At 43.7% G+C, this 27305-nt stretch overlaps 2 protein-coding genes across 11 annotated transcripts in view; one reads left to right on the top strand and one right to left on the bottom strand.

The window, feature by feature from the left end:
- Positions 1–18775, top strand: part of NCOA3 (nuclear receptor coactivator 3) — a 94266-nt gene extending 75491 nt beyond the window's left edge. For 2 of the 5 annotated variants that reach the window (XM_019749673.2, XM_074317817.1), the window contains 15 exons: positions 2268–2408; positions 2687–2834; positions 3585–3973; positions 4371–5239; positions 6193–6328; positions 7371–7565; positions 7960–8226; positions 8319–8445; positions 9631–9802; positions 10469–10762; positions 11858–11962; positions 13305–13542; positions 14338–14512; positions 14868–15009; positions 15314–15578. In XM_019749673.2, the coding sequence (XP_019605232.2) occupies positions 2268–2408; positions 2687–2834; positions 3585–3973; positions 4371–5239; positions 6193–6328; positions 7371–7565; positions 7960–8226; positions 8319–8445; positions 9631–9802; positions 10469–10762; positions 11858–11962; positions 13305–13542; positions 14338–14512; positions 14868–15009; positions 15314–15325 (3410 nt within the window). In that variant the 3' untranslated portion in view covers positions 15326–15578. Of the gene's footprint in view, positions 1–2267; positions 2409–2686; positions 2835–3584; positions 3974–4370; positions 5240–6192; positions 6329–7370; positions 7566–7959; positions 8227–8318; positions 8446–9630; positions 9803–10468; positions 10763–11857; positions 11963–13301; positions 13543–14337; positions 14513–14867; positions 15010–15313 lie in introns of all 5 variants that reach the window. The other 3 variants (XM_019749670.2, XM_019749672.2, XM_019749671.2) reach the window with 3 other exon arrangements.
- A 615-nt stretch (positions 18776–19390) lies between these two features.
- SULF2 (sulfatase 2) overlaps positions 19391–27305 on the bottom strand; it is a 102703-nt gene continuing 94788 nt past the window's right edge. For all 6 annotated transcript variants that reach the window (XM_074317821.1, XM_019749674.2, XM_074317820.1 and 3 more), the window contains exons 12-21: positions 26205–26433; positions 26004–26100; positions 25435–25529; positions 24485–24544; positions 23875–24044; positions 23510–23652; positions 22358–22481; positions 21594–21627; positions 21296–21349; positions 19391–20326 (exon numbers count right to left, since the gene is read on the bottom strand). In XM_074317821.1, coding sequence (XP_074173922.1) covers positions 20296–20326; positions 21296–21349; positions 21594–21627; positions 22358–22481; positions 23510–23652; positions 23875–24044; positions 24485–24544; positions 25435–25529; positions 26004–26100; positions 26205–26433 — 1037 coding nt within the window. In that variant the 3' untranslated portion in view covers positions 19391–20295. The remainder of the gene's footprint in view (positions 20327–21295; positions 21350–21593; positions 21628–22357; positions 22482–23509; positions 23653–23874; positions 24045–24484; positions 24545–25434; positions 25530–26003; positions 26101–26204; positions 26434–27305) is intronic.

Here is a 27305-nt window from a genome sequence, read left to right as displayed (position 1 = left end):
TATGTATGTATGCATGTACACACACATATATGTATTATATACACACATGCATAATATTTTACTGTAAAAAATAAACTATTTTTGCATTTTATACCAGGCTCATACACTTGTCTGGAGGCTGCTTGAGATTAATTTTTACTGATTGAAATGAAAAGCAGTAAATGTATTTGTATTCTGAATTGTCAATCTGTTTACACTGATGAATATTACTTTATATTGGAAAATTTTTTGTTTACTTACCTTGAGATAATCAAACCTTATGACAAGAATTTTTATGTGTTATATTATCCTTTTACTGTGGTTTGTTTTCTGCATCTGTTATGATTTGGCAGTCTAAATTTTCTCCCTAAATAACATTATTGACATTTTGTTACGGAAAATACTAAATAAAATATCTTTACCTAAGCATTTCAGCAAGTAGAACCTTTAAAAGTTATCTCATCAATACTTTCCTTTAGTACAAAAGCAATGCATATTTATTATAAAAGTTAGAAATTACCAAGCAAGAAAAGTGAAATACTTTTGTTTGATTAACACCTGAGAGCCATCTTACTTTAGGTAGAGTTGGTATCTTCCAGTTGCTATCCATTCTTCATAGGAGGTTTGTTGCACTCAACACAATACTTTTTTTGACCTCTGAGGAGATTTTAATCTCCATCCTTGATGTGTTTCATTTAACAAGTTTTTTTGAGCATCTCTTTTGTGTTTGTCATGAGGCTTTCAGAGCTAAGCTCAGCGGAGGTGGTTGAGGACAGATTATTCTTGGCACATAAGTGTTTACTTTTTCTGGAATGCATTAGTCTCTTCTCCCTAGTCATTTTTTCCCATTAATAAGATTTTTATTTGTCACCATTAAAGATCTGAATTTTAAACAGGTTCTTGGACTAGTGGCTCATATCCATCAGCTTATCCTACCCTAGTACCTTTTTAGCGTTTCCAGTACTGTCTTTCACCACGAAGCTCCATAAGTTTTCCCAATCCAGCCTTGATTTTCTCCAGTTTTACTTTTCTTACAAACACATCATGGAGAGGATAAACAGATTGGCAAACCTTTTCTATATCTTTCCCAATCTGTCTGGAATCACATTATTGACCACTTATTTCAAGTTACTTGTCTATACCTCTCCTGTCACGATTTCAGTCATCTTCTGGATTTGGTGTACCTGTTGGTGCTGAAAATAAGAGGTCGTCTGGATCTGAGTATTACATTTTTTTTTTTAGTAAAATCTGTGCGGAACAGACAAAAACAACCATCGGTAAGTCTTGACATGGACATGAGCTTCAATCGTAGTCTGACATTTATTGACCTTGGAGCATAGTTTGCTCAGATGTTATGGATGTTATCACACAGTTTTTTCCCTTGACATCCTCAGCAATTACTTTGACTTTTCCAAATGCACTTTCACCATTCTGCAGATCAGCAAGGCTCACTTGAGTAGCACAGCTCTCGAGCCATCAGAGGCAATTTTGGTTCCTGGATTCCTTGTGATTAGTGCTTTCCCAGTATTGCTCATATTGAGATAGCTGGTGCTTTCACATCGTGCTAATCTTTCTTGGAAAATGGATCAGTCACTTTCTTCTTGGCTCCCCCCGCTTTTGCCACTTTTTGTAAGATGTGTGTTCTTGCAACTTCCCTGGTGCTACTCGGAAAGTCCAAAGGCCTAGCCAATTTTAAAGGGTCCTCTCCATGAAACCTTTAATTTCATGGAGTTTTTGAGTTGTATATGTTTTGTCTCTTTAGTGTATTTTTTGTTAAGCGGAAGTTGTCAGAAACTTCCAGATTTGTGGACCTGAGTATTTGGTTAACCCTCCTAGTTTAGATTTTAAGTGTCCAAAAAGGCAGTTGCCTCTCAGGTGGCATGAGTCGTACCTGCTAGCTGTTTAGGCAGGTATTTTCTCTTGCTTCATAGTTGCAGGGACAGAATATCTTCAGATGTGAACAATTTCACTGGTAGGTGTTATTTTTTTTTCCTTTAAATGAAAATGAACCTGTGGTTATCTGGACATGTTACTTTCTGTTTGTTTAGAAAGTAAAAGGAGGGATATGATACACTTTTATTGTCTGCATAGCAAAACATTTAATGTAAGAGTTTCCTATAGGACTGTGCCTTTAAAAAGAAAAGCTCTGGATATAGTAGAAATTTAGATCAGAAAAAGTTGAGCGAAGATTTAGTGTCTTTATTTTATTCTTCAGTGCTAAACCATCCAGTATGCAACCAGTAAATACTCGTAGGTTGGATTTAAATCCTTATTTTTCTGTTTAATAGGAAAACTTGTCAATATCGATACAAATTCACTGAGATCCTCTATGAGGCCCGGCTTTGAAGATATAATCCGAAGGTGTATCCAGAGATTTTTCAGCCTCAATGATGGGCAGTCATGGACCCAGAAACGGCACTATCAAGAAGGTAAAGAATTTTGAGGTTGATTCTTGATACTGTTTTTCATTGTGTTTGGAATAAAGCAGTAAGTATAAACACGACTGTAGTTGTTGTTTTGTGTGTTGGGGGGGAAGGAAAATGACTCTTGAGCACTGTTAGTTTAGCCTATTCATAATTTTGGTGCAGGTCTTTCTTTCACTGGATTTTGAAAATGTTGCATTTAAAGTACATTTCTTTCCTCTCCTCCCCTATATGTATCTGTTTGCGAATTGTAGTTACTAGTAATGGGATATTTTCCCCAACAGCTTACATCCATGGCCATTCAGAAACTCCAGTGTATCGATTCTCTTTGGCTGATGGAACTATAGTGACTGCACAAACAAAAAGCAAACTCTTCCGAAATCCTGTAACAAATGACCGTCATGGCTTTGTCTCAACCCACTTTCTTCAGAGGTAATGTTAGATTACTCTGTATTCTCATATTAAATGCAGCAGTGTTCTTAAGATGCTTTATTACTAATTTAAAAAGGGAGAAAAATGTAACAAGAAAAATAGCAGTGATTTGCTTTTGCTGAAGTGAATTTAGATTCCTGGATTATGATATGTTTTCTTTAAGGTTATATTTTTATGTGAAAATAAGTATTTGTTCATTAAATAATTCCTGGCAAACTTGGGAGACGGGAAGGCTAGTGGATAAAAGAGCATATAAAATCACAGTACCTTTTTTACTTTCATTTCTAGTGGTATAGTACGTTGCTTTTAGGGATTGAATTTAAAATTCGAAAGTAGACTTTAACAATAAAGGATAGTTACTACTGCTCTGGCTGATAGTAAGTGAACAATGAAGGAGTGGAATATGGACCCATTCATTATTCTGAGTAGTTTGCAGGCACCTGCAGGTTAACCCCTAGATAGATGGCCACTTCAGCAAAGCCCTGCTGAGGTTCCAATTAACATAGCTGTTGGCCCGTCACAGTGCTGTGGTGGTGTCCCTCGTTTAGCTTTGGTGGCTTATTAAAAAGTATATTATTAGGTTAGTAACTGATCAATGTCTAGATTGGGATGGTCAGTGGGCCTTGGAATGACGCCTAAGAAGTTAAGTCCCTGGGCACGCACTTCATCCTTTTCAAAAACATCAGATTCAGGGCTTTAATGCAGGCCTGTCGTTTTTTAGTAAGAGTTTGATGTTTTCTTTCTTTGTAGGGAACAGAATGGGTATAGACCAAACCCGAATCCTGTTGCACAAGGCATTCGACCTCCGGCGGCTGGATGTAATAGTGCAGCAGGCGGCATGAACATGTCGCCAAACCAAGGCTTACCGATGCTGAGCGGCAGGACCTATGGCATGGCCGACCCCAACACCACAGGGCCGATGAGTGCAGCTAGGTATGGGGCTTCCGGTAACATGGCTCCCGTGAACCCCGGGCCCGCCATGCAGTCTCCATCTTCCTACCAGAACAACTACGGTCTCAACATGAGTAGCCCCCCACATGGCAGTCCTGGTCTAGGCTCCAGCCAGCAGAATATCATGATTTCTCCTCGAAATCGTGGCAGTCCAAAGATGGCCTCACATCAGTTTTCTCCTGTTGCAGGTATTCGTATTGGCATTTCCCTTTATTTTTTCTTTTTCTGTAATTCTTTTCTTCCCACACCACAGTAATTCATGTGAAGTTAATGCATTCATAATAGAAACTGAAGAGTTAAGTGCTGTTTTATTATACCATGTTTCCCCGAAAATAAGACCTAACCGGACCATCAGCTCTATGCGTCTTTTGGAGCAAAAATTAATGTAAGACCCGGTCTTATTGTGAAATAAGACCGGGTATGATATGATATGATATATGCTATGATGTGATATGATACTAGGTCTTATATTAATTTTTGCTCCAAAAGATGCATTAGAGCTGATGGTCCGGCTAGGTCTTATTTTGGGGAAACACGGTAGCATCTGGGAGTCTAATTCTTTCCCTCATTTTTCTCCAAATGCAGGTGTGCACTCTCCCATGGGACCGTCTGGTAACACTGGGAGCCACAGCTTTTCTAGCAGCTCTCTCAGCGCCCTTCAAGCTATCAGTGAGGGCGTGGGGACATCTCTCTTATCTACTTTGTCTTCACCAGGCCCCAAATTGGATAACTCTCCCAATATAAACATAACCCAACCAAATAAAATGAACAGTCAGGATTCCAAGAGTCCCTTAGGCTTGTACTGTGACCAGAATCCAGTGGAGAGTTCAATGTGTCAGTCAAGTAGCAGGGATCACCTCAATGACAAAGACAGTAAGGAGAGCAGTGTCGAAGGGTCGGAGAATCAGCGGGGTCCTCTGGAAAGCAAAGGTCATAAAAAATTACTGCAATTGCTTACCTGTTCTTCTGATGACCGGGGTCATTCGTCCTTGACAAACTCCCCCCTGGATTCAAGTTGTAAAGACTCTTCCATCAGTGTCACCAGCCCCTCCGGGGTGTCCTCGTCAACATCTGGAGGCGTGTCCTCCACGTCCAACATGCATGGGTCGCTGCTGCAAGAGAAGCACCGGATTTTGCACAAGTTGCTGCAGAATGGGAACTCACCCGCCGAGGTGGCCAAGATCACCGCAGAAGCGACCGGGAAAGACACCAGCAGTGCCACGTCTTGTGTGGAAGGGAGTGTGAAGCAGGAGCAGCTGAGTCCGAAGAAGAAGGAGAACAATGCGCTGCTTAGATACTTGCTGGACAGGGATGATCCTAGTGACACACTCGCTAAGGAACTGCAGCCCAAGGTGGAGGGAGTGGACCCGAAAATGAGTCAGTGCAGCAGCTCCGCCATTCCCAGCTCGAGTCACGAGAAAGATGCAAAAATTAAGACAGAAGCAAATGAAGAGGTAACTTGTTTTCTGTATGTCACTGTGTTTCATCACTGCATTTCTATTAGAAAGACAATGTGTTATATGCAGATTCTTCTATTTTAGGTTTATTTATGCAAGTTAGTCTTGAGATCATTTCTTTGTAATTGTTTGAGCATCAGTGAAGTGTGTTATGATACAGTTTAGACACATCAGATAGATATGTCTAACCTGTTAGTAGCCGATTTGAACATCTTCATGGAGGTATTTATTGTTGGAATGTGCAAATTGGGTTACTAAAGGTATGGTAGAAAGAAACCGGAAGAAGAAAACTCTTCTATTAAGCAAAGAATTTTGATTTTTACCTAAAATCACATTTCACATAACACGGTCACATTCTATATAAGCATTTCCCATAATCTGCTTGAGAAACACTATCCTGGGAGATGGTAATATGTGCCTGGGAAAATTAAAATTAATATGTGTCTTGGAAAAGTTCTATTGTTAGGATGTGTGTTTAACTTTAAGCTAGTGTTCTCTAGATTTATTGACCAAAAGCCCCTTTGAAAGCATGCTTGTGAATATTGTATTGAACATCAGCTTGTTGTTTTTATTATTTTATTATCATACTTGTTTTCAGAAGGTGTGTGTAACTTCATACATATCTGTTAGCTAATGATCCTGACTAATGTTAGCTGGAAAATATCCTATGGTTTGAGAAATAAACATCAAGTGTAAATTTTTTTTAAAAAGTCCCTTTGAAAGCACCTCCAAACCCAGGGGTTTATCTTTAGTAGTTTAAACTGTTCTTTCAAGGGAGAAGGTTATGGGTGGGAGGTCATAATACGCCTGCCTTTAAGTTGGGCATTATCATTTCAGGTAACTATTATATTTCAATTGTTCTCATTTCACCTATTTTCTTCCGATGAATATATTTATACCTATGTATCTAGTAATGTACACAGGTTAATTTAAAAAATTTTTATTTTCAGGGATCTGGAGATTTGGATAATCTAGATGCTATTCTTGGTGATCTGACTAGTTCTGACTTCTACAATAATACCATATCCACAAATGGTAGTAATCTGGGGACCAAGCAACAGATGTTTCAAGGAACTAATTCTCTGGGTAAGAAAAAACTAGGTTTTTATTCTTGCCACCGTTTAAACTTTTCTGCACACTGTATGTACTCTTACTCTAAGATTAGTACTCAACTAGCATATACAACTTCAAAACACATGCTCTGCCTCTGTTTCTTAGACTAATTTACAATGTATATGTTTAAAAAAAACTTGTTGGTCATTTTCCTGTTTATTAAAATTTCTCATTTCTAACTAATATGATGCCAATAATCATGGCACTTTTAGGAAAATGTTCTTTTTTTTTTAGATGCTCCAGAAGAGTAGTAGGTACTAGGGCACGTATTTTTCTTAGGTACAGGGAACTGGATTAAAAAGCAACCAAAACTGTAGCTTAAAACCTGTCCTTTGACACTTAATGGAATCTTGTCATTTAGTTAATGAGACTTTTCTTCTTTGGTGTTTGATGGCGCTCTCCTGTAGCCACGTGTTTCCTCATTCATTAGTTTAATTAGGATATGTGATCTGTATCAATTGCAAAAGAATAATTCACAGTTATCTGAATGGTGGTTATTTTCAGTGGCGCTGTTTCCTAAACTGACATGGATAGTGAGATCAATGAAATAGATTGGAAAAAGCCAAAAAAAAAAGATTAGGAGGAAATTTAAGTTTCATTGCTTGTTTGATTAGAAGGCAACTTGTCTGGCTACATTTAATTGTGCAATTTTAAACAGAGAAGCCACTTAACAAGTATACATATGGAAGACCCTCCAGGAGTTTGACACATCAGTAACATTGTCAGGATTCAGTGTAGCAGAATAGGAAGGACCACACCAGGATACCATCAGTCCCCAGTACTTCAGCCAACACTGAGACTCTTGTTTCTACTTTGTTTGGAATCTGAGGCTGTGTGTGTGTGTACACACACGCCCTTAGTGATTATGTTATAAAGGAAGACAGTATTTGTTTTAGTAAGAAAGACATTCTTGGGTGGGTGGCAGGGGGTTGGTATTTATGTCTTCTACTTGATTATTTATGTGTTAGATCATCAAAAGATATTTATGTGTGCTGTGCTTGTATGTTTTCAACAGGTTTGAGGAGTCCACAGTCTGTGCAGTCCATTCGTCCTGCGTACAGCCGAGCAGTATCTCTAGATAGCCCCGTTTCCGTTGGCTCAAGTCCTCCAGTAAAGAATATCAGTGCTTTCCCCATGTTACCAAAGCAGCCTATGTTGGCTGGGAATCCAAGAATGATGGATAGTCAGGAAAATTACGGCTCAAATATGGGTATGTTATTTCTAATTAGTATTCATGATTACATTTTTCTTTTGGGAAAAGCAAATTTGTCATACTTAAAACAATTTAAATAACTGGAATTAAGTAATAGGTTTTTCAGTATAAGTAGCATAATGTTTCTTTCATGAGTATTTCCTTCATTTATTCTGTGTCTTGGTTCTTTAAACTCTTATGGAGGCTTTTGGCCTAAGACATTCTCTAACCTGTAATGAATATGTGGCAATAGTGGCCCATCAGAAATGTCTTAATAGTTGGCTAGCCCTGTTCTTAGGATGACAAAGCACTTTTTTCCTCCCAGCTGATGTGTACAATGACTGTACTTATATGCTGCAAGAAGGATTTCATCATAATGTGGAAAAGACCTACTCATTTCTACCTGTTGTAGGTGGACCAAATAGAAATGTGGCTGCGAATCAGACTCCTCCCTCCGGAGACTGGGGCTTACCAAACGCAAAGGCCAGCAGAATGGAACCTTTGAGTTCAAACTCCATGGGAAGACCAGGGGCAGATTATAACGCTTCTTTACCCAGACCTCCAATGGGAGGCTCGATGCCCACCTTGTCTCTTCGGTCCAATAGCATCCCAGGTGCGAGACCAATGTTACAGCAGCAGCAGCAGCAACAGCAGCAGCAGCAGCAGATGCTTCAAATGCGTAAGCGTCCCCTTCATAACAAAAGAAAATTAGGTGTTGTAGGGTAATTTTTGCTGCTAATTATTTGAAAATTTATCTTTTTGTTCCTCCAGGGCCCGGTGAAATGCCCATGGGAATGGGGGTCAGTCCTTATGGCCAGGCAGCACCGTCTAACCAACCAGGTTCCTGGCCAGATGGCATGTTGTCCATGGAGCAAGGTCCTCATGGGACTCAGAATAGGTGGGGCTTTATTACGTAACTCTAGAAAATGTTAGCACTGATTATCTAGGAAGGATCAGAGCATGGGAAGAGACCTGAAAGAGAATGAGAGAAACTCTGCAATTAGGTACTGGGTTGCCGTCCGGGCATTTCTTGGATAATGGTGTGTGGAAGGACGCTGAGGCAGCAAGCAGTGGCATTCACGGGAGACGGAGCTGTATTGGTCAGCTCTCAGGACTATCGAGTGTCAGACGTGAGGGCCTTTCTGTGAGGTGGGAGTTGTCTCCTCAGGTTATAATCCTCCTCGATGAGGAGGGGGTAAGTTAGCCCCAGTTTGACAAGGTAAATGGCGTTCAAGGTAAAGGGAAAGTCAATTTTTAAGGATTGAATAGTTATTTCCTAAAATTATTTAAAACATTTCAGGGATGATAGTGACAGTGAACTCTGGTTTGGTCAGTAACTCATTTGCATGACAGAGGCTACTGGTCAATGTCAATTCTATTAATAACTTGTATTCTGCGATGAGTTAAGCAAAGAACAGTGAATTGATCTGAGCAGACAGTGATGTAACCACGTTAGTTGATTAACTTGATTGCTTCTCTACCCAGCAGAGAACATAGTTTCATCACAACATTTCTCTGAGTCAGGAGAACTGTCTAGCTCCATGCGGCACCCAGCTGTGGCTGTGTGGGGTGTGTGCTCCACTCCTCAGTACATGAGGCTGCTGTGAGCCAAGTGTAACAAAAAGTTCTTTTGGCAGGTTACCAGCCTCAGTTCATTGATAGTTCAACATTTCTATCCTTTTCCCTGTTCTTTTGTTGATTTCTCAACTTAGAAGTATCACGACTTACTACCACCTCTCTTCTTGTGGGGTCTTGAAAACTGCACTCCCCACCGCCCCTGATCTGTAACCTCTGCTATCCCCAAATGCCTGGGAGTCTAGCAATTATATTTTGGTGGTGGAATGGGGAGGTGTGCGCTGGGTACGGTGGTTGAAGATGGCCCAATGGGTTTAAAATCTAGGCCTCAGATTTAAATTGATGCCATTTGCTAATCTCTGCTACTCAGTTCATTTATTATTTATACTTGTAGTATTTGAGTTATTATTGCATATTAAGAATATTGTGCATAGTTATTATGATTTTTTTTTTTTTTTAATTTGAAGAGGAAAAGCACCATTGAAATTGATTGCAAGTCTCTCTTTAGGCCACTTCTTCGGAATTCCCTGGACGAGCTCCTTGGGCCACCTTCTAACTTAGAAGGACAGAATGATGAAAGAGCATTGTTGGACCAGCTGCACACTCTCTTGAGCAACACAGATGCCACAGGCTTAGAAGAAATTGACAGAGCTCTGGGCATCCCTGAACTTGTAAATCAAGTAGGTGGCATTAACACGGAAATAGAAGTGTGTGTGTGCTCCTCCCTGAGGCCACATACGAGAATGCCTGTATATCTTTCCTGTTACTTGGGTTCCATCACTACATTCGTGGGTACCGGCAGTAAATTGAGAACATACACTTCATAATTGATATTACTTCCAGTAGCCTACTATTTTATAAAGCTGTCAAATTTTAGGTACCCAAATTTTACTGTGTTTCCCCGGAAATACAACCTAGCCGGACCATCGGCTCTAAGGCGTCTTTGGGAGCAAAAATTAATATAAGACCTGGTCTTATTTTACTAGACCGGGTCTTATATTAATTTTTGCTCCAAAAGATGCCTTAGAGCTGATGGTCCAGCTAGGTCGTATTTCTGGGGAAACATGGTAGCATTTATGTAAGTACTTAATACATTGTAGATATTTGGCTCAGAAAATATTTTGAGTGTCTGTCTGCGTGAGACCTTGTACTGGGCACCAGGACACGGCCGTGAAAAGATGGGGCATGGTCTGTGTTCTCATGGGACTTGAGACAGTAAACTTGATTTTGCTTTTGGAATTCTGCAGCATTATTGTTCACATCTATTAACTTTACTGTTCACCTTCTTTAGAGCATTTGATTTCATTGAAGCACTCCATTGTTTACTTATGTGTTTGCTGTTTAAGGGACAAGCTTTGGAGCCCAAACAGGATGTTTTCCAAGGCCAAGAAGCAGCAGTAATGATGGATCAGAAGGCAGCGTTGTACGGGCAGACGTACCCAGCACAGGGGCCTCCGATGCAAGGCGGCTTTAATCTTCAGGGACAGTCACCATCTTTTAACTCGATGATGAGTCAGATGAACCAGCAAGGCAATTTTCCTCTCCAGGGAATGCACCCGAGGGCCAACATCATGAGACCTCGGACAAACACCCCCAAGCAACTTAGAATGCAGCTTCAGCAGAGGCTGCAGGGCCAGCAGGTAACCAGTCACATGCTCTGCCTTGGCCGGAAGTGGCTTTACCTTCGGCCTCCTCTTTAATTGTTTTCAGACTGTGTTCTTCAGCGCTCTTGCCACTGGCTCTCCATCCCTTGTCAACTAAAAAAAATTCCTTTTGTTTTCATTTCTGTGTAACATTTTATTTGTACAGAAGGTTTCTTATTAGAGGGTGATGTGTTAGAATTGGATACCTTTCTATAAGAATATTCCGTTTCTTAAAAAGTAAGAAATGTCAGAGCATACCTCTTGGGGAAGAAACATATTTCTTGATGACTTTGTAATCCTAGAGGTAGATAATTTCTATTTTTTAAGAAGTTCTTAAGAGTAATAACCAAGTATTTAAATCTTACTGATTTCAGCATTCTTTTTATGGAACCTCTGCTTTCTAGACTTTTTTTTTTAAACTTAAACTCTCTTTTAATATGCTATGGTAAGACATTTTTTCTTTTTTGTCTCATTAATCCTCAACAAATCTTTTAAAACTTATTTATATTGTTTGCATCTTGGGTATGCTGAGTTACTAAACGTGGCAGAACTGAGCCATATAAGCAGATGAGTGAGAGAGTTTAGAATCCAACGAGCCAGAGATGCTTCTCATATATGAGTATTCCTGAAAGTCAGTTTAGGTACTTGGGAAAGCTGTATTAATGTGCTTGTGGTATCATTTTACTTTTTACTATTTCTTCCCCATAAAATTTACCTAGGAAACGGAACAGAAGAGGTAGTTTATTTAGTTTACTATTTCCCCAACGGCCTAAATAATCCCAGAGAAAGTCTGACTTTCCAAATCCTTTGCGTTCCTGTTGAAGATGCTCTTTAAGCTGCAAAAATCACACTTTCGCTTTTTCTCCTGATGCCAAATAGTAAAGATTTATATGCTTGCTAGCCAGGAACTTTTCAGCATGAACCTTTTTGAAGTGTGAAAGGCTACCGGTTCACCTGAGATGTGACTTAACCAGGTTAATTGGATTGGAGACACCGTCATGACTTCAGCAGGGTGGTGCTAAGGATTTGGAAAGCTATTTTGGGCTCCTTAACACGTTCCACTTGTATCCTAACCAACCTGTCTCTCCTCAGTTTTTGAATCAGAGCCGGCAGGCACTTGAAATGAAAATGGAAAACCCCACTGCTGGTGGAGCTGCAGTAATGAGGCCCATGATGCAGCCCCAGGTAAACTCCCAGGTGAGAAGAACAAGTTTCTCCATGTTCACGGTGTCTCTCCTGTGCCCAGCACAGGGCCCTGTCAGGCCGTGGTTGGCTCTCAGTAAATGTCTGTTAAACAGATCAAGTAACTACCATCCCACGGTCCCATCACACTTTTCCTCTGTCATTCTTCTCTCGTTGGTGACTAGGAAGAATCAGAGGAGGAGAGGACTATTATCAAAACCACTGATTCATGCTTTTAAAATTAATTTCCTCTGTGATCAATAGGTGTGTTGTGAAAACAGCTCTTACTTACTTTTTAGGAATTTAAGGGAATAAATCTGTAAACTTTTCTGTGTTCCTGGATTCTGAAACCACAGGCTCACTGGGTAAAATTTGAAATTATTAGAACTATAAAGAAGAAAATAACTAACACATAATCCTACTCTCAGTAACAACCTCTGAGGTGACCTGTTTCCCATAGTGGGAGGAGGATATTAAAGTTCTCCCTCCAGTCCAAGTTGGAGACTTAGTACGGTATTTTCTTAATGTGCATGAGGCAGGTAACACGGAAATCTCTTACTGTGGGCTGAAATAGCGTTCATAATTACTGCTAAAAAACAACTGTGGAACGCCCAATTTTCATGGTCTTAGGCCCCCTGGAGGTACTGATGGATACATTTTCTTGATAATCAGACATCCTGTAATAAGCTAAGCTAGAATGCCCTCTGGAAAGATAATAAAAGTTTGCTGTTTTTGGAGATGATCTCTCCCAGCTGGGAGAGCACAAATCAGCTTCCGTGTTCAGTACTTTGGTTGTGTCACCTTCTGAATCTCCAGAGAGCTTCTCCTTACCCTCTGCCTCTCCTTTCAGAAGCTCTAAAGAGACTATGAGACCTTCTGGGGTAGATTTCTGCTTTCTGAGTATAAGCCCATCCTTTTTCTTTTTTGCTTCTCTTCTTGTTTCAACCTCCCCCCCCCATACACCCTCAATCCTGCCCTTTTTCATCTTGTAGTTTTATTTCATAGTTTCTGGAAAGTTCGTCCTCAAATTCTACCCCTAAATAAATGGTCTCTTGCTTTGAGGAATGTTTTGTAACTATTTAAAGCTTAACAACTGTCTGCTTTTGTCTCTTGGTCCCAAATAATTTTTAGGTCTCTATTCTGCAAATCTCTACCATCCACCCCCCTCCAGTAGACAGAAAGCCTTTACCATAATGAGAAACGTACTTTTTTTTTCTTTTTCTTTTTGTAATTACAAAGAAAGGCATTGGGTATATTTTCTCTCTGATACCTGATGTATTGTGGGGGTACTCTATGCATGAAATTGGCTGCTTCCTGCTATATGTGTGTAATTGCATTCTTTCTTGGGTACCAGCAGGGTTTTCTTAATGCCCAGATGGTTGCCCAGCGCAGCCGAGAGCTGCTCAGTCATCACTTCCGACAGCAGAGAGTGGCGATGATGATGCAGCAGCAACAGCAACAGCAGCAGCAGCAGCAAACCCAGGCCTTCAGCCCACCCCCTAACGTGACCGCGTCCCCCAGCATGGATGGGGTTTTGGCGGGGCCTGCAATGCCACCAGCTCCACCCCAGCAGTTTCCATATCCACCAAATTATGGTAAATCTGACAGCGAAAATGTCTGCCTCAAAGTAATATCACTAAAGGCGTAAGATTCACTAGATCTGTTGCATATTAAAAACATAAACACTATTCACTCCCTTTTGTTATTTCACAAGAAAAACAAAATTAATTAAAAATAACAGAACAAAAATGTCTCCTGCAGTGCACAGGTCATTGTAGTTGTGGTAGATGGTCTATCATAGGTGAGTGTTTTTTTCAGGTCTTGGTTTTTCACCTCCCCACATCTTAGTTTGGAAGGAAGCCTTCCATGTCTTCCCCCATGTGTCTTAGTGTAGTAGAACTCGACAGTCCCTGAATGCTTGGTCAACAGTGAGAGGCACGTGTTGTGTGGATTTTCTGAGTTCCTTTTCTTGGTGACTGAGACATATTAATTGCAATACTGCATATTCCTCTTGGGGGCAGAGGTATGTATTGGGGAGATTGCATTTTAGGATGCATCCCTGCCAGGTGGAGACAGGAACTTTTCTACCCTCTAATGAGGGATGGAGTGATGTAAGCAGCGTGATACGGAGTCCCTTCTTTGTGAAGCTCATTGAAGTAACTACCCGTCAAGTGGTCTAGTGTTTTTCTGTATGTAGTACGCCTGTTACTCTGTTGGTATCTTGGTGAGCAAGACGAACTGGCAGGCAGCGTCCTGTAGCAGCCTGTGTCTTATACTTCACATGCTCGGTCCCTGCCTTTAAAAAAGAACATAGAAGTACTCTAGAAAGCTGGTATTCTAAGGAGGTAGCATTTGAGTATTGTAATTTCCTTTTTTCTTTTTTTTTAAAGGGATGGGACAACAGCCAGATCCAGCCTTTGGTCGAGTGTCTAGTCCTCCCAATGCAATGATGTCCTCAAGAATGGGTCCCTCCCAGAGTCCCATGATGCAGCACCCTCAGACCGCACCTATGTATCCGTCCTCGGAAATGAAGGGCTGGCCGTCAGGAAACCTGGCCAGGAACAGGTAAAGAACAGGGACTTTTAGAAGTCATTCACATTCTAGTGCCAAAAGTTTAGGAAATGAATCTGTGCATTTTTCAGTCAAGCCTGTTTGGATGGAAAGATCCAAACGCCTGGGCTCATACTAGAAAATGTGTTATTTGGCTCCTCCATTGGGATGCTCCTTCCTCTTGTTCCTGCAGCCACCAGGGCATTGAATACAGGCAGCTGTGAAAGACAGAAGGCAGGCTGTCGGGGCGTCCTCTCTCCCCTGTTGTGCTCTGCTTAAGGATCGCGACCTCTGGCAAAGTGGAGGTCGTCTCTGTGTGCGTGTCTGGTGTAACTGAAGTGAGGAGGGTAACTCTGTGCTTCCTCCACAGCTCCTTTTCCCAGCAGCAGTTTGCCCAGCAGGGCGCGCCAGCCGCCTACAGCATGGTGCACATGAACGGCAGCAGCGGGCCCATGGCCCAGGTGAACATGAACTCCATGGCCCTGTCTGGCATGCCCATGGGCCCTGACCAGGTACGGCACTCTGTTCCTTACCTTCTCACAAAGCTTTTCGTGTTTTCTGGAGGGAACCAAAGCCTCAGCTGGAATCTAAAGGGCCTCGGTAGATTTTTACCTTGGATGTGAAACTTAAAAATATAGTCATTGAGAAAACTTTTGGTTTGGAGGCATGAGGCCATGAGGTTCTTTTGGTAATTTGAGGTCTTGGGAATTTGAATCAATCAGCCAGAGCCATGTTGCAGGCCATCAGTACAGACGAGTGGATTCTTCTCTCTTGTGCAGAGCATGTTTTACTCACGTTTCTTCTGGTTACTAACAGAAATACTGCTGACCTCTACACCAGGACCTCCAAGGAAATCACTGTACAAATGACACCGCACGAGGATTAGCCAGAGTAAAGAATCATTGTTTTAGGCACCCAGCTGTGAAGAAAGGACCACTTTTGATCTCCATCCAGGGTATTCCAAGTGACGTTATTTGAGTAGGACTGGATTTTTAGCTGAAGCGTGGTATCTACCTGTTTGTTTTTTCCATTCTCTTGTGTATCATGGTGTTCAAAACAGAGAAAAAATTTTGGCATTCTGCCTCTTGGGGTGATTCTGGAGATGACAGAGTGTTACTGATGACGAAACTCTCCTGTGTCCCTTCTTTCTGCCTGGCTATTCAGTCTTTCAATTAAATGTGGGTGGGCCCAAGAACATTTGGAGAAATCAAGCGAGATTGGAACGCCTGGGTTTCTCTAGTTGCCGTATTGGAGGAAGAGCAGAGCCTGAGCTTTCATTTGTTTTTGTTACTACAGGGAGTTCTGTCCTGGGGGGTTGGCGTTTCTGAGTGTTTCCCTGTAATGAGTGTTGAGTTGCTCCCACCCCATTCTTGGTTGTCTTAGGCTTCAGCTAGGATTTTTGTTGGCCCCTGACGTTCTGTCATACTTCACCTCTAGGAATTGTCCTTGACGTCAAATGGCCTTGCAGAAGGGAAAATGAGCTGACAGTATTTAATTGCAGCAGTAGCAATTTTTCACATGCTAACGTGCAGCCGAGTGCACTTTATTTAAAAAGTAATGGATAAATGCAATATTCTTGAGGTCTTGAGGAATGGTGAACCACATTCCTGGTTTTTGTCTAATCTCTTGGACAAGAACTATGATTTTGTTGTTGTCGTCGAAAGTACTGGTGTCACCCTTTGCCTATATGGTAGAGCAATAATGCTTTTTGAGAATAAACTGCAGAAAACCCAAGGCCAGGTACTGCATTCTGAATCAGAATTTCGCAGTGTTTCTGTGAATAGATTTTTTTGTAAATATGACCTTTAAGATATTATATTATGTAAAATATGTATATACCTTTTTTGTAGGTCACAACAACTCATTTTTACAGAGTTTGTGAAGCTAAATATTTAACATTGTTGATTTCAGTAAGCTCAGTGTGGTGAGGTTACAAACAGAAGAGACATCCCCTAAATTTTGTGGCCTGGGGGGAGGGGACAGCAGTCCAAAACTTTTCCTTCTGGCCAGCCTTAGATGCCTCACTCTTTTCAATCTCTTAATCTAAAAGCTATTTAAAGAGATCATTTGTTTAGATGTAGGCATTTAAATTCTTTTTCTTTTAAATTCTTCTACCAGAACTAAGCACTTTGTTAATTTTGAGGGAAAGAATAGACATGGGGAAATAAAAAAAAAAAGGTATCAAGAATTTTAAAAGATCAAGCAATTTGATTTAAAAAAGAATCTTGGATTTTAAGTGGTTTATAAATTAAACAATAGGAAAATAATTTTTTTTTTTTTTTTTTTTAATTTGAATACGTTGTCTTTTCGTCCATTTGAGGATTGCTCTAAGGTTTTGGTTGCTGAGACCTGAATCCCACACTGAGCTCTCAAGAGTAGAATCCTTGATGTGTGGTTTCTGGTGTCTGCTCAGCTGTCTTGTCATTCCATTAATGTGATGTTTTCACCACCCCTGAAGATAGGAATAGTGTTATAGTTATTTCTTAAGGACTCAGAACAGTCAGTTTTGCGTGATTCAGAGCTGCAGTCTGTGAGCACCTTTGCACTCCTTCCCCCTGCCCTTTCCTGCTGTTGCCACTCCCTGACACTTGTCCTGGTCAGTTGGGAATGGGGGGGAACATCAAGTTTAATTCTCTGTATCTGGTTTACTTTATTAGGTTCAAACAACTGAGTGAAATCGGGGTTTTGGAATATCTATGAATTTCATGTCTCTGCTGGCCTTGGTGTCATTTCCTAGCAATAACTGAGAGCCAGTTAATTTTTTATTTAACATACGTTTAGCTAATCTTTCTAGGTGTCTCTGAAGGTAAGATCATTTAATTTCTTTGACTTGCTTATGAGTAAGTGAAACCTATATTTCCAAACCACCACCAGAGTGGATTTAAGTCTGACATCCCCTCCCCTCCTGCCCGGTTAAAAATAAATCTAAGATTGTAAATCCATCAGCTTCCATCATAGTGGCCTGTATTTTTCAGATAACATGTCCACCTGTCTGGCGACAGGCACAGTTGAGTACAAGCCGCTCTTTCTAGACACAGTTGTGTCAGGCATGTCTGAACTTTTCTCGTGTGCGTGGGGACAGACAGAATGGTGCTCTTACCTTTCTTGACTTTTAAAAATTAATTAAAAACAAAACAAAAAAATAAAGTTTTGTGATTCTTTTCCTTAGTCCTGACTCCAGGCTAACTGGGAGGCAGCACCTCCTTTTTATATGGAGAAAAAAAAAGTTTATTATAAGTTTTTATATTTTCTACTTGTTCATTTTCTTGGTGCAGATTTTGATTTTCTTTTAATGGCTGCAGTCTTTGAGATGATTTGTTGTTTTTAACCTTTGTTGCCCGTTTACCATTTTTGGATGAATCTCTTTGTGCTCCTGCCGCCTACCTCTCCTCATCCCCCATCCCAACCCCCTTTTTAAACCTTGGTATCTGTTGGGTGAACAATGTAAGTAACCTTTTCATCTGCTTTTAGAATGTGAGGTATTTCCAGTACACCTCCTTTTTTGCTGAATCCAAAGATATATAAATATATATTTTTTAAAGATCAAAATGATATAAAGGAGATACGTGTTTCTTCCTTTAAAAACAAATAGAAACTCGTGGTTAGTGATCCTATTACGATGCCACTTTTCTAAATTGTGCATCTTGATGGGAGGGTGTAAATATCGATCATCAGGCCTGCGTAATCAGTATTTAACATCTAAGGTGAGTTGGGGTGGATGGGGGCGGGGACGGGAGAACATAACTGGCTTGCTGTCCTAGAAATTCTTTGAGCCAGAGATAGATGCAGCTGGAAAGGAACAGAGTGGAGTGCCGGTTACCCACATGCCCGTCCAGTTCCCTTTTTATTTGCAGAAGCCATGAGTTTTATTTACAAGTGGGAAATTCGTGGGAGCAAAACCTCTAGGGTAGATGAAATTTCCTCCTGCTGTAGAGGAGCCAGAGCTATTGTGCAGCCCCAGGGCGAGCTGCTGACTAATAAGCAGGGTGTTCTTTCTTTCTTTCTCTCTTTCCAATGTATGAAATTTTGAAGAAGATGGAAATGTCATTCTGAGAGCAATATTTAAATTCTCAGGAATTGACTTACAGTATTGAGGATGAATTCAATTTCAATCAAGTTTACATTCAATGTTGCTTTTAAAAATCGAAGTCATTCTTTACACTGCAAAGAATCCAAACCACGTGGGGTAACTTATGAGATGGTTGTGTGATAAGCTATGACTGTTTTGCTGATCATTTTGGGTGTCATTGTAAATAAAGGTTTCTATTTAAAATTGAAGCCTAAGAGCTTGCTTTATTTCTCAAAAAAATAAAAAATAAAAAAATCCCTATTGGATTAAGGATAAAAAAAAAAAAGGTCAAAGAATCCTATTTCAAACAATGGTAACAATTTGTGAGGTGAAAAAATTTTTTCTTTCTAAATGCCTTTTACTGTCTGCAGCAATAGAAAACAGTAAAACTGGAGGTTGTATTCTGCAAACACGTTCCAAAAAGGACCCTTGCAAAGCATGGAACTGTTCTTGTAAAAGGTGAGTATTGGGAATCATGTGGTAAGTGAGAAATGGGTTGGACGAGTAGATGGCTGCGGTTCCTCCTTCCTCCCATTCTAGCGTTGTGACAGCTCCCTTTACCAGGTTAGACTACCTGGGACACAAAGCTCAGCTAAGGTGAACTGCTTTGCACTTGATTAGTACTTTTCAAAAGTGAGGTCCTAAAGCTGGTGCAATATGAGACTTACCCGTGAGGTCCCTGAAATAGGATAAATTTGAGTCATTAATTTATAACCATCTGTTCTCTTTTTAAGTCCAAGGTGTCTCTTTCCAAAAAGTTGTTGTTGACTGGTAGTGTCTTGAATGATTTTTTTTTTTTAAAAAAACCAAACACACCAAAAAACTCCCAAGAATGGCCTTTTACAAAATGTCAAAGGTTACCTCATGCCAACTGCTGGTCATAGGCTGGGGTTTCCAACACTGTATGGCAGTACTTAAGACTACAAAATTTCTTTACAAATACAGTTTCATTAAAACTTGGGACATACATCAACTTCATTTCTTTTCAGTACTTTAGAAAACATTAGTTCTGGGACAGATAACAAAGGCATAGTGGGAGAAATGGCAACTCGTCAGGGAGGGAAATGTCCGCAACTGCAAGGGTTTTCGTTTCCACCGGCCACCAAGAGTTCACTGACACCACCACGTTCTCACTAGTCAGATTCCCCTGAAAGCACCCACGCTGGTTACATGTAAATAGTCACATATATACAGTGAAGTTACTTCAGCGGCAACCAGAGTTACGGTGCTAGATGAGGGTCATTTCTTTTGTGCTACTGACTCGCTGTCAAACTGCACCATTTCTAGCAGCTGCCTCTGTCCTGCTTCTTAGTTCCTTCGTGACAAACCAGAAGAGGACTGTTTTTCCTTATGGTTTTTCTTTTTTTCTTATGGTTTAAAAAAAATTCCAGTGACTTTTCACCCTTGGGGGAAATTTCCAAGAAATCTCTTTGTTCTTTTTCCCTCGTGAGCCTCACAGAGAGGGTTAGTGGTGACTTTTTGATATGAAAATGCATTTTGTGCAGCTGGTGAGGTGTAATCCAAAGCAAAAGCAGGGGCAAAAATGGACTTCCTGACGGAGCTCTGCTCCTGGTGGTTCTCTTCCAGAAGTTGCCATGTTGACTGAAAGAAGGTCTGTGTCTCGCAAGTCTCGTGGCTAACAGCATGGGTCTGCTTGAAATCATACATGGTTTCCCACTGTCGGTACAGTCAGAGGGTACCTCTGGTTTTGAGGTCCGTCTCACGCTGCTTAACCTTCCCAGCCTTCCCACAGCTGTCCCCTGTAGAACAAAGTAAACTCATCTTAGCATTTGGTTATCATGCTGCTAATGGACTGCTTCATTAGTTTCACAGCCAAGTAAGCTTTGCTTCAAGGATGTGGCTGCTGAGAAGGAATAGTTCTAGGTCCCTTAGAAAAAGCTTGCTACTGCTTAATCATCTAGATTTTCACTTGTTGGCTTACACACTCAGTGGCTGGCAAAGGCAGTATTTAATAGAATACAGTGGCCAAAGAGAATGTGAGATGTAAAGATTATATGCCTTATTAATTCGGGGAGCACCAAAGAAATACGTGGCCGCCCATTTTCATCGTCCTGTTAGAAGCCACATAGGTTTACATGCACATAAAGAAATGAGGAGGCCAGAGGTCGCAAATGGCAGCTCACCAAGGGGATTTGTTTGTCTGCATGGTAACTTCATGTCAAATTGCCAATGTTAACACAAAATTCTTACACATATTTGGAGCTTTTGGATTTTCCTAATGAATTAGAGGATTCAAACTGTATCACATTTGTGCTGCTCCCTTTAGACTTGATGTGACCTTTCTAGGTTGCCACAGCCCCCTGCCAGCCTCTGTTGGCTCTGGACAGAGTTTGTAGCATGGATATATTTGGAAACCATCTACTGAGGCCTCCTGCTGCTGAAGTTATGGACCAGGTAGCCCTTCGGCAGCCACAGCCTTCAAGGTACTGGCACTTACATGACACTTAAATGCTTCTTAGCCTCTAATACCCTGAGTTTACCAGGCAGGTTATTGTGGAGAGAACAACAGTGTATAGTAGACTAAGGATTAATCTAAAACATGGGATGTAGTCAGGTATGTTACTTTTCAGAAAAGCCTTACATTACTGCTCTCCCTCTCATTCTGGGAGCAGGAGAGCACTGAGCTTTGGCATGCACACAGAATAGCCTTGGCAGAACGAAGCAAGCCAGAACCAGATCGCTATCTGTAAACTGGTTCCCCAACTCACAGTGATTTGGAAGAAGGTCTCTTCATTTCTGGCCACTTTCGACGCTGAAACTGCCTAAGTTTTCAAGTGTCAAAAGGAGAATGAGTGTTAACCATCACCAAGAAAGAAGAGTTACCCCCAAAGAACAACACAGAGAAGGTCTCTTAGGGGACACTGTTACTGGCGGGTCATCCAGTCCCCTGGCAGACCAGAGAAAGGGCAGTGTGTCAGCCTAACACGTGCACCCTCACAGAGGTTAGACTGAAGGGTGGGCCTTGGGATGGGACCGTTCTCAGGCTTTAAAAACAAAACCAAATACCTGTATTGCTCATAGCTTCCTCCATCTTTAAGTCCTAAATAAGAGAGAAATGAATAAGATAGAAACATAATATAGGGGGAAAATGGCACAAGCAATGATGAACTTTATAACTGCTTTTTCTTGTTAAAAACACCTTTGGCACTTTGTCACAAACCCTTGATACTGCTAGTGTTCCCTTGGCCGATGAGTGGAGTGAACTAAGGGGAGCTTTCCCTAAGGTAGCCGTTCCGGATCACCTACACTCGAGTCACACTAGTTCTAGGACCCTGATGCATTCATTCAACACTGACCTTGGTCATGGTAGGGGAGGCAGGTTTGGCCACAAACACCTATGCTACAGAGGACAGAGAGCCAAGGGCTCCGAGAAAGGCAAGGTGCTGGGGAGACGCTGTGTTTTGCTCTTGGCAAGTTTCTTAGAGGATATGACAGTGTGACCAAGTGCGTGGGCTTTGGAGTCAGCTGACCCGGTCACTTGACTCACTCATAAAACACGGCCAAGCAGATACTCCTCAGAGGGTTGGCATAAAGGTTATCAGTTAACGCATATAAAATAGCACAGTGGCTGGTACACAGTTTAAATGATGACACTTAGGACCATGAAAGCAGCACTGGTGGGTGTTAGGAAGGTGGTATTTCAGCCACTGGTGAGAATTCACCAACTCCTGGTGATTCTGGCTTCTCTCTTCGGACCAGACATGACCTCCCAAATTCCTTCCTGTGGTAGCCTCGGTCTCTGCAGGCCCCACGGGGTGGTGCCTACTCACCCAGCTCCATGTTTCGGGTCCGGGGGTTACACTGCTTGTAACCCTTGCAACTCCGCAACTCCATGAGCTGTACGTGCAGCTGATTCAGGACATCCCTGTCCAGTGTATTCACTGCATTCATCAGCTGGGGGGAAAGGCAGGGCAGCGGCGAGGTGAGTGCAGGAACCCCCCCACCCCGCCATCCTCAGGCAGGTTGGGAGGCTACCTCTGCTTCTGCACAAGCTGGAGTGTGGAACAGGTGGGACTACCTTTTGCCTCTAGCCCCATGCGAATGAGAATTCATGAGAATAAAAGCCACCTGTCTGTACTTAACACTGAACTGGAGCCGCTGGTCAGGAAACTGACCCAGCTTGGAAAGAAGCCCTTCCGAGCCCTGTGTTTTTAAGCAGCCTTCATTCACAGTCCCTCCTGATGGGGAGGCAGCCATGTAGGAAGGACTGGGTCATGACCTGGCGCTTGCCTTGGCTGGGAGCTCTGCCACCCCCGTTTGTAAAATACAGGATGGGCCACCTAAGGACAAAGACTGGCAGCCTAGATGGCAAATATAACAGCAAAACCAGACCACATGTAAAACACTGCGTTCTGCCTTTTCTTAAAACATTGGAGAATGGCCATGGCTGAGGCCGCACTACTGAGCAGCTGTAGTGCCGAGTGCAGGGTGACCCTCTGTTTTAGATGGCACGTGTGTGTTCCACTCCCCAGAGACTCCATGGCTCCTTTCTGTCTCACGTGTCCTGGGGCACCTCAGTCATGCGTGTATCCAGATGACTTCATGGCAGCACTGAGAGAAGTGCCTGCAGCAGCAGTCTGCGTGAGTGTTAGCTGCTGCTCTGTAGCACGGGAGGGTGTGGCCTGACCCAGAGGACCCCTGACGCTCCCGTCTAGGAGCCCTCACAGGGTCCCATACAGGCTGCGTTAATGCTGCCACGTGCCTAACGCAGAGGAAGAGGCTGCAGAGATTAGATCACAGATGCAGGAAAATGGAGGCAGAGAAGGGCTGGCTGCACGTGGAGTCGCAGCGCTTTCGGAGGCTTCACAGCTCACTTCTGTCTTAGGGACTGAGTGAGACTTGGGGAACCTATCGCTTCCTCGGGGCCCTACCTGGCAGCACCTGGATACCCCACCCCGTTCTCCAGCTTGGGGTCTCTGTACCTGGTAGGGGTCTGTGTTGAGATCAAAGTACTCAAGGAAGCCGGTTGCAAATTCACAGAAGAGGAAATTGTGGGTCTCGTTGATGGTCCTCATGCACCAGTACGTGTTGTTGTTGGCGCTGGTGCAGGCACAGAAGGGCCCCACTGCCAAGGGAAGAGAGAGCACGCCCTGAGTGTGCCTGCAGGAAGCAACCCCGTCTGCCAACAGGATTTCCTGTCCCGAGGCCGCGAGCCAGGCCCTGTTGGGAGCACTCGTTGACCCGTGATGTCAGGGAACGTTCCCGAAAGACCTGCAGGGTCTGGCACGGTGGGTCCCTGTGAGGCCCCGGAGAAGCCCCTCCACCCTGGTCTGCCCCCCGCGCTCACGTGTCCAGAGAGGTGCAGTCTGCCAGTGCTGGTTGTCATGGGTGAAGCACGTGAGGCCCGGCATGCTGCACGTGTCGTTGTTCTGCAGTCGCTTGAGCAGCTTGCGAAGTTTCTTCTTGCGCTTCTGCTCCCGCAACAGCCATACCTTGTCCTTCTCTTGCAGCCCCTTCCTATGGGCACATCGGGCCACACCCCTCACACCTCCCTCAGGCCCCCACCTTAGAGCCTCCTAAGGATCAATGACCCTGGACCTCTGCCCTTCCTGCCTAGGAAGCTGTGGGCATAGCAATAGGGGATTCCCAAAGGTAAAGACCTTTGCCCAAGTCCCAATGCCAGTCCAAGGCGGCAAAGAGGTAGAATTTGGGGTCCTCTAGGTCTGCTCACACCTGTTCTTTCTGGCTTGTGACCCACCCCACGTGGTGGGGTTGCAGTAACCCCTCCAGCCACAGGGGGGCGCCTGGAGACCGCGATCTGGGAGTCAGACATGCAAGGACTTCCTAGGACTTCCCAGGGAAAGGCTGGGACGTTTTCTTATTTGTTTTAGCTGAAGGGAGGACAAGCCCCTCCCGTCGGCCTCTGCATCTCTCCCCTGGGCTTAAGCTGCCCTTACCTGAAAGGATGCAGACTGGAGCCCTTGTGCTTGAGGCGGCCTTTGTGCTGGGTGTGGTAACTGGAACAGACCACCCCAACCCCAGGTTTCAGAAACTGCTTTACGGCAACTCTCCTGGGTGGGTACAAACTGCGGTACCCGGGGACCCCATCCATTTCTGATGCAGTGCGGGGGAGGGGGAGGGTACTATCCCCAGGGTGGCAGCCTGCCTGGCTCTTTCCTCCAAGTGTGAGCTGGAGCCCCTGGATGAAGGCCTTGGGCCAGACTCAGAAGATAGGTATAAGCCAGCCAAGGCTGGAAGCTGGCCTCGTTCCACATGGAGAGCCTCAGCATCTCCAGGTGGTTGTCCCCAGACCCCTGCTCACCTCGTGCTTGGTCAGGGCCAGCCCTGGTGGTACCCATGTATTGCAATCCCTTTCTGGGAAGGTGGCAGGGACTGCAGTTGGGCCGTCAGGTACAGTAGCCACATGGAGCTATGTCAGTTTAAACTACAAATTCAGTTCCTTGGTCACGCTGCCACGTTTCGAGTACTCAGCGGCCACACGTGGCTGGCTGGTAGTCACCATACTGGGCAGCACAGACATAGCCCATCTCCATCACAGTGGTACTGGCCGGGCTTCCCTGGGCTAGAAATGTGGACCTCGGGCCCCACAGGCTGCTCCCGAAAGGGCAGTGGGCAGAGGCCCTTTTCCCTCCTGGAAACCAGCTCCACGTATCAGAACCTGCCTCTGTCAGCAGTTTGTAAACCTGGGCATCTGGCAGGCTACCTGAGGGCTGGTGACAGGTGCTCAGTGGCTGACAAAGGGATGTGAATGGTTAAGGATTGTTCATTTTTACCCTGAGGGAGCAGACGGGCTATAAAAGGAAGAAAGGAGTTGCCAAGGGAAGGCTGTGTCCCCAGGAACCAGGACCACAGTGGCCTTGCTGAGCCCCCTTTGCTACGTCCTCACCTGATTTTGTGACAATCACATTCTTCTGGCCGCTTTTTCTTCAGGTGACCTCGGACTTCCCTCAGGTTCTTAATTTTATTCTGCAGAGTTTCAATCTGAGAGCAAGAGGGGGTCATGAAATGGGGGGTGCTGGGTGAGAAGGGGTAGTGCCTGTGGCCACTGCCCACATTTGTGGGTGCCAAGGGAGTTCCTTGGTTCCACCTGAAGTAACCAGATTCCAGCGAAGGAACTGAGTCATTCTTCCTGTGTCCTCTCCTGCCTGAGAACCAGCTTCGCCCCCTGAGGACTAAAATGCCACCCGTCCCCCACCTCGGTTATGTTGAAAGGACTAAAAGTAGTGTGAACATCTTGTAAGTCAGGAAGGGGAGTGATGGGACCTCACAGGCCTCTCACCAGCAGCCGGCTGTGGGGACGCTGTCTGACATCCTGTGGAGCCACAGAACCCTGTGTTGAGGGTTCTGTGGGGGCCCCTCTCCCCTGGGTCCGGCCTCGCTTCCCTCCCAGTGTGGCTGGTGGCCCCGTCAAGTGCGTTCTGATGAGAAACAGCTCCCCGCCCAGGCTTCCATTACCTCATGGTCGATGTGCAGCTTGTGGTCTTTCCAGGCCTGCAGGGACTTGTACAGGTCCAGGTCACACTGGACTGTGTCATTCTCTAAGATGTAGCACCTGCGCAAGAGTGGGGATCGGTCACACGTGGCCCTGAGGGGGCGGGGGAGCCCCTGCCGAGGTCCAGCGGGCCCTCTTACCCCAACCTCCGCCTGGACTCTCACCGATGTGTGACTTTAATGGGGTTGGGGGCTGAGTAGTCCGGAAGGCCTCCAGTGCCACTGAAGTCCCCACCGTCCTTGTCGTCTTGGTCCTCGGGGGCCCCTGGCCAATGCCGCTTGGTAAGGTTGCGGAGCTGGGATGCATCATCCAGGCCTACGTGGTGTACCTTGCCGTCCATCTCGATGGCCAGTGAGCGGATGGAGCGATTACGGGAATAGCTGGCCTTGTACTCTGTGGGCGTCAGAGGGGTGGCTGGGTCAGGAAGGCCTAGAAGGACCAAGCACGCTCTTGATCCAGGTAGGGCCGCACTCCCGATTGAGAGGCTCAGTGTTGCCTGAGACTCGCGGGCTCATGAAACCCACTCACCTGGGGAGCAGGTCCTGGACCCCAGTGGAAAGGACCTCAAGGTGATTCACCTGGGGAAACTGAAGTCCTAAAGCTAAGGACGAGTTGGTTTGAGATGATGTCAAGAGAGAGCTAAACACACTGGTACATCCGTACAATGGAATATTTGGCCATAAAGGCAGAAAGCCATAATGCTACGGTGCGGATGCAGGTCAGAAACACTGTGCTATGTGCAAGAAGCCAGACACAAAAGGTCACATATTGTATGAGTCTATATTTATATGAAATGTCCAGAATAGGTAAAGACATCAAAACAGAAAGCAAATTAGTGGTTGCCATGGAATGGGGGTGGGGGTGGATAATGGGTTCGTTTTGGGGTGATGGAAATGTTTTAGAACTAGAGGTGGGGGTTGCACTACACTGTGAATGTATTAAATGCTCCTGGGTTGTATACTTAAAAATGGTAAATTTTAGGTTATGTGAACTTCTTCACCTCAGTTTGAAAAAAATAATAAAAGTAAAGTGGATATAAAAACATTAAGGAGATTGAATCAGTGATCAGAAACTTTCAAACAAACAAAAGTCCAGGAATAGACAGCATCACTGGTGAATTCTACCAAACATTCAAAGAATTAAGGACAATCAAACTTGTCTAAAAAAAGAGGAGGAAACACTTCCAAACTCCTTTTACGAGGCCAGCATTACTCTGATGCCAAAACCAGATGAGAACAGCACAAGAAAATTACAGGCCACTTTTC

Source organism: Rhinolophus sinicus, linkage group LG13 (assembly GCF_036562045.2).
Source record: "Rhinolophus sinicus isolate RSC01 linkage group LG13, ASM3656204v1, whole genome shotgun sequence".
Classification (NCBI taxonomy): domain Eukaryota; kingdom Metazoa; phylum Chordata; class Mammalia; order Chiroptera; family Rhinolophidae; genus Rhinolophus; species Rhinolophus sinicus.
The sequence above is the reverse complement of the archived record's forward strand: the minus strand, read 5'-3'. Positions and strand labels throughout refer to the sequence as shown.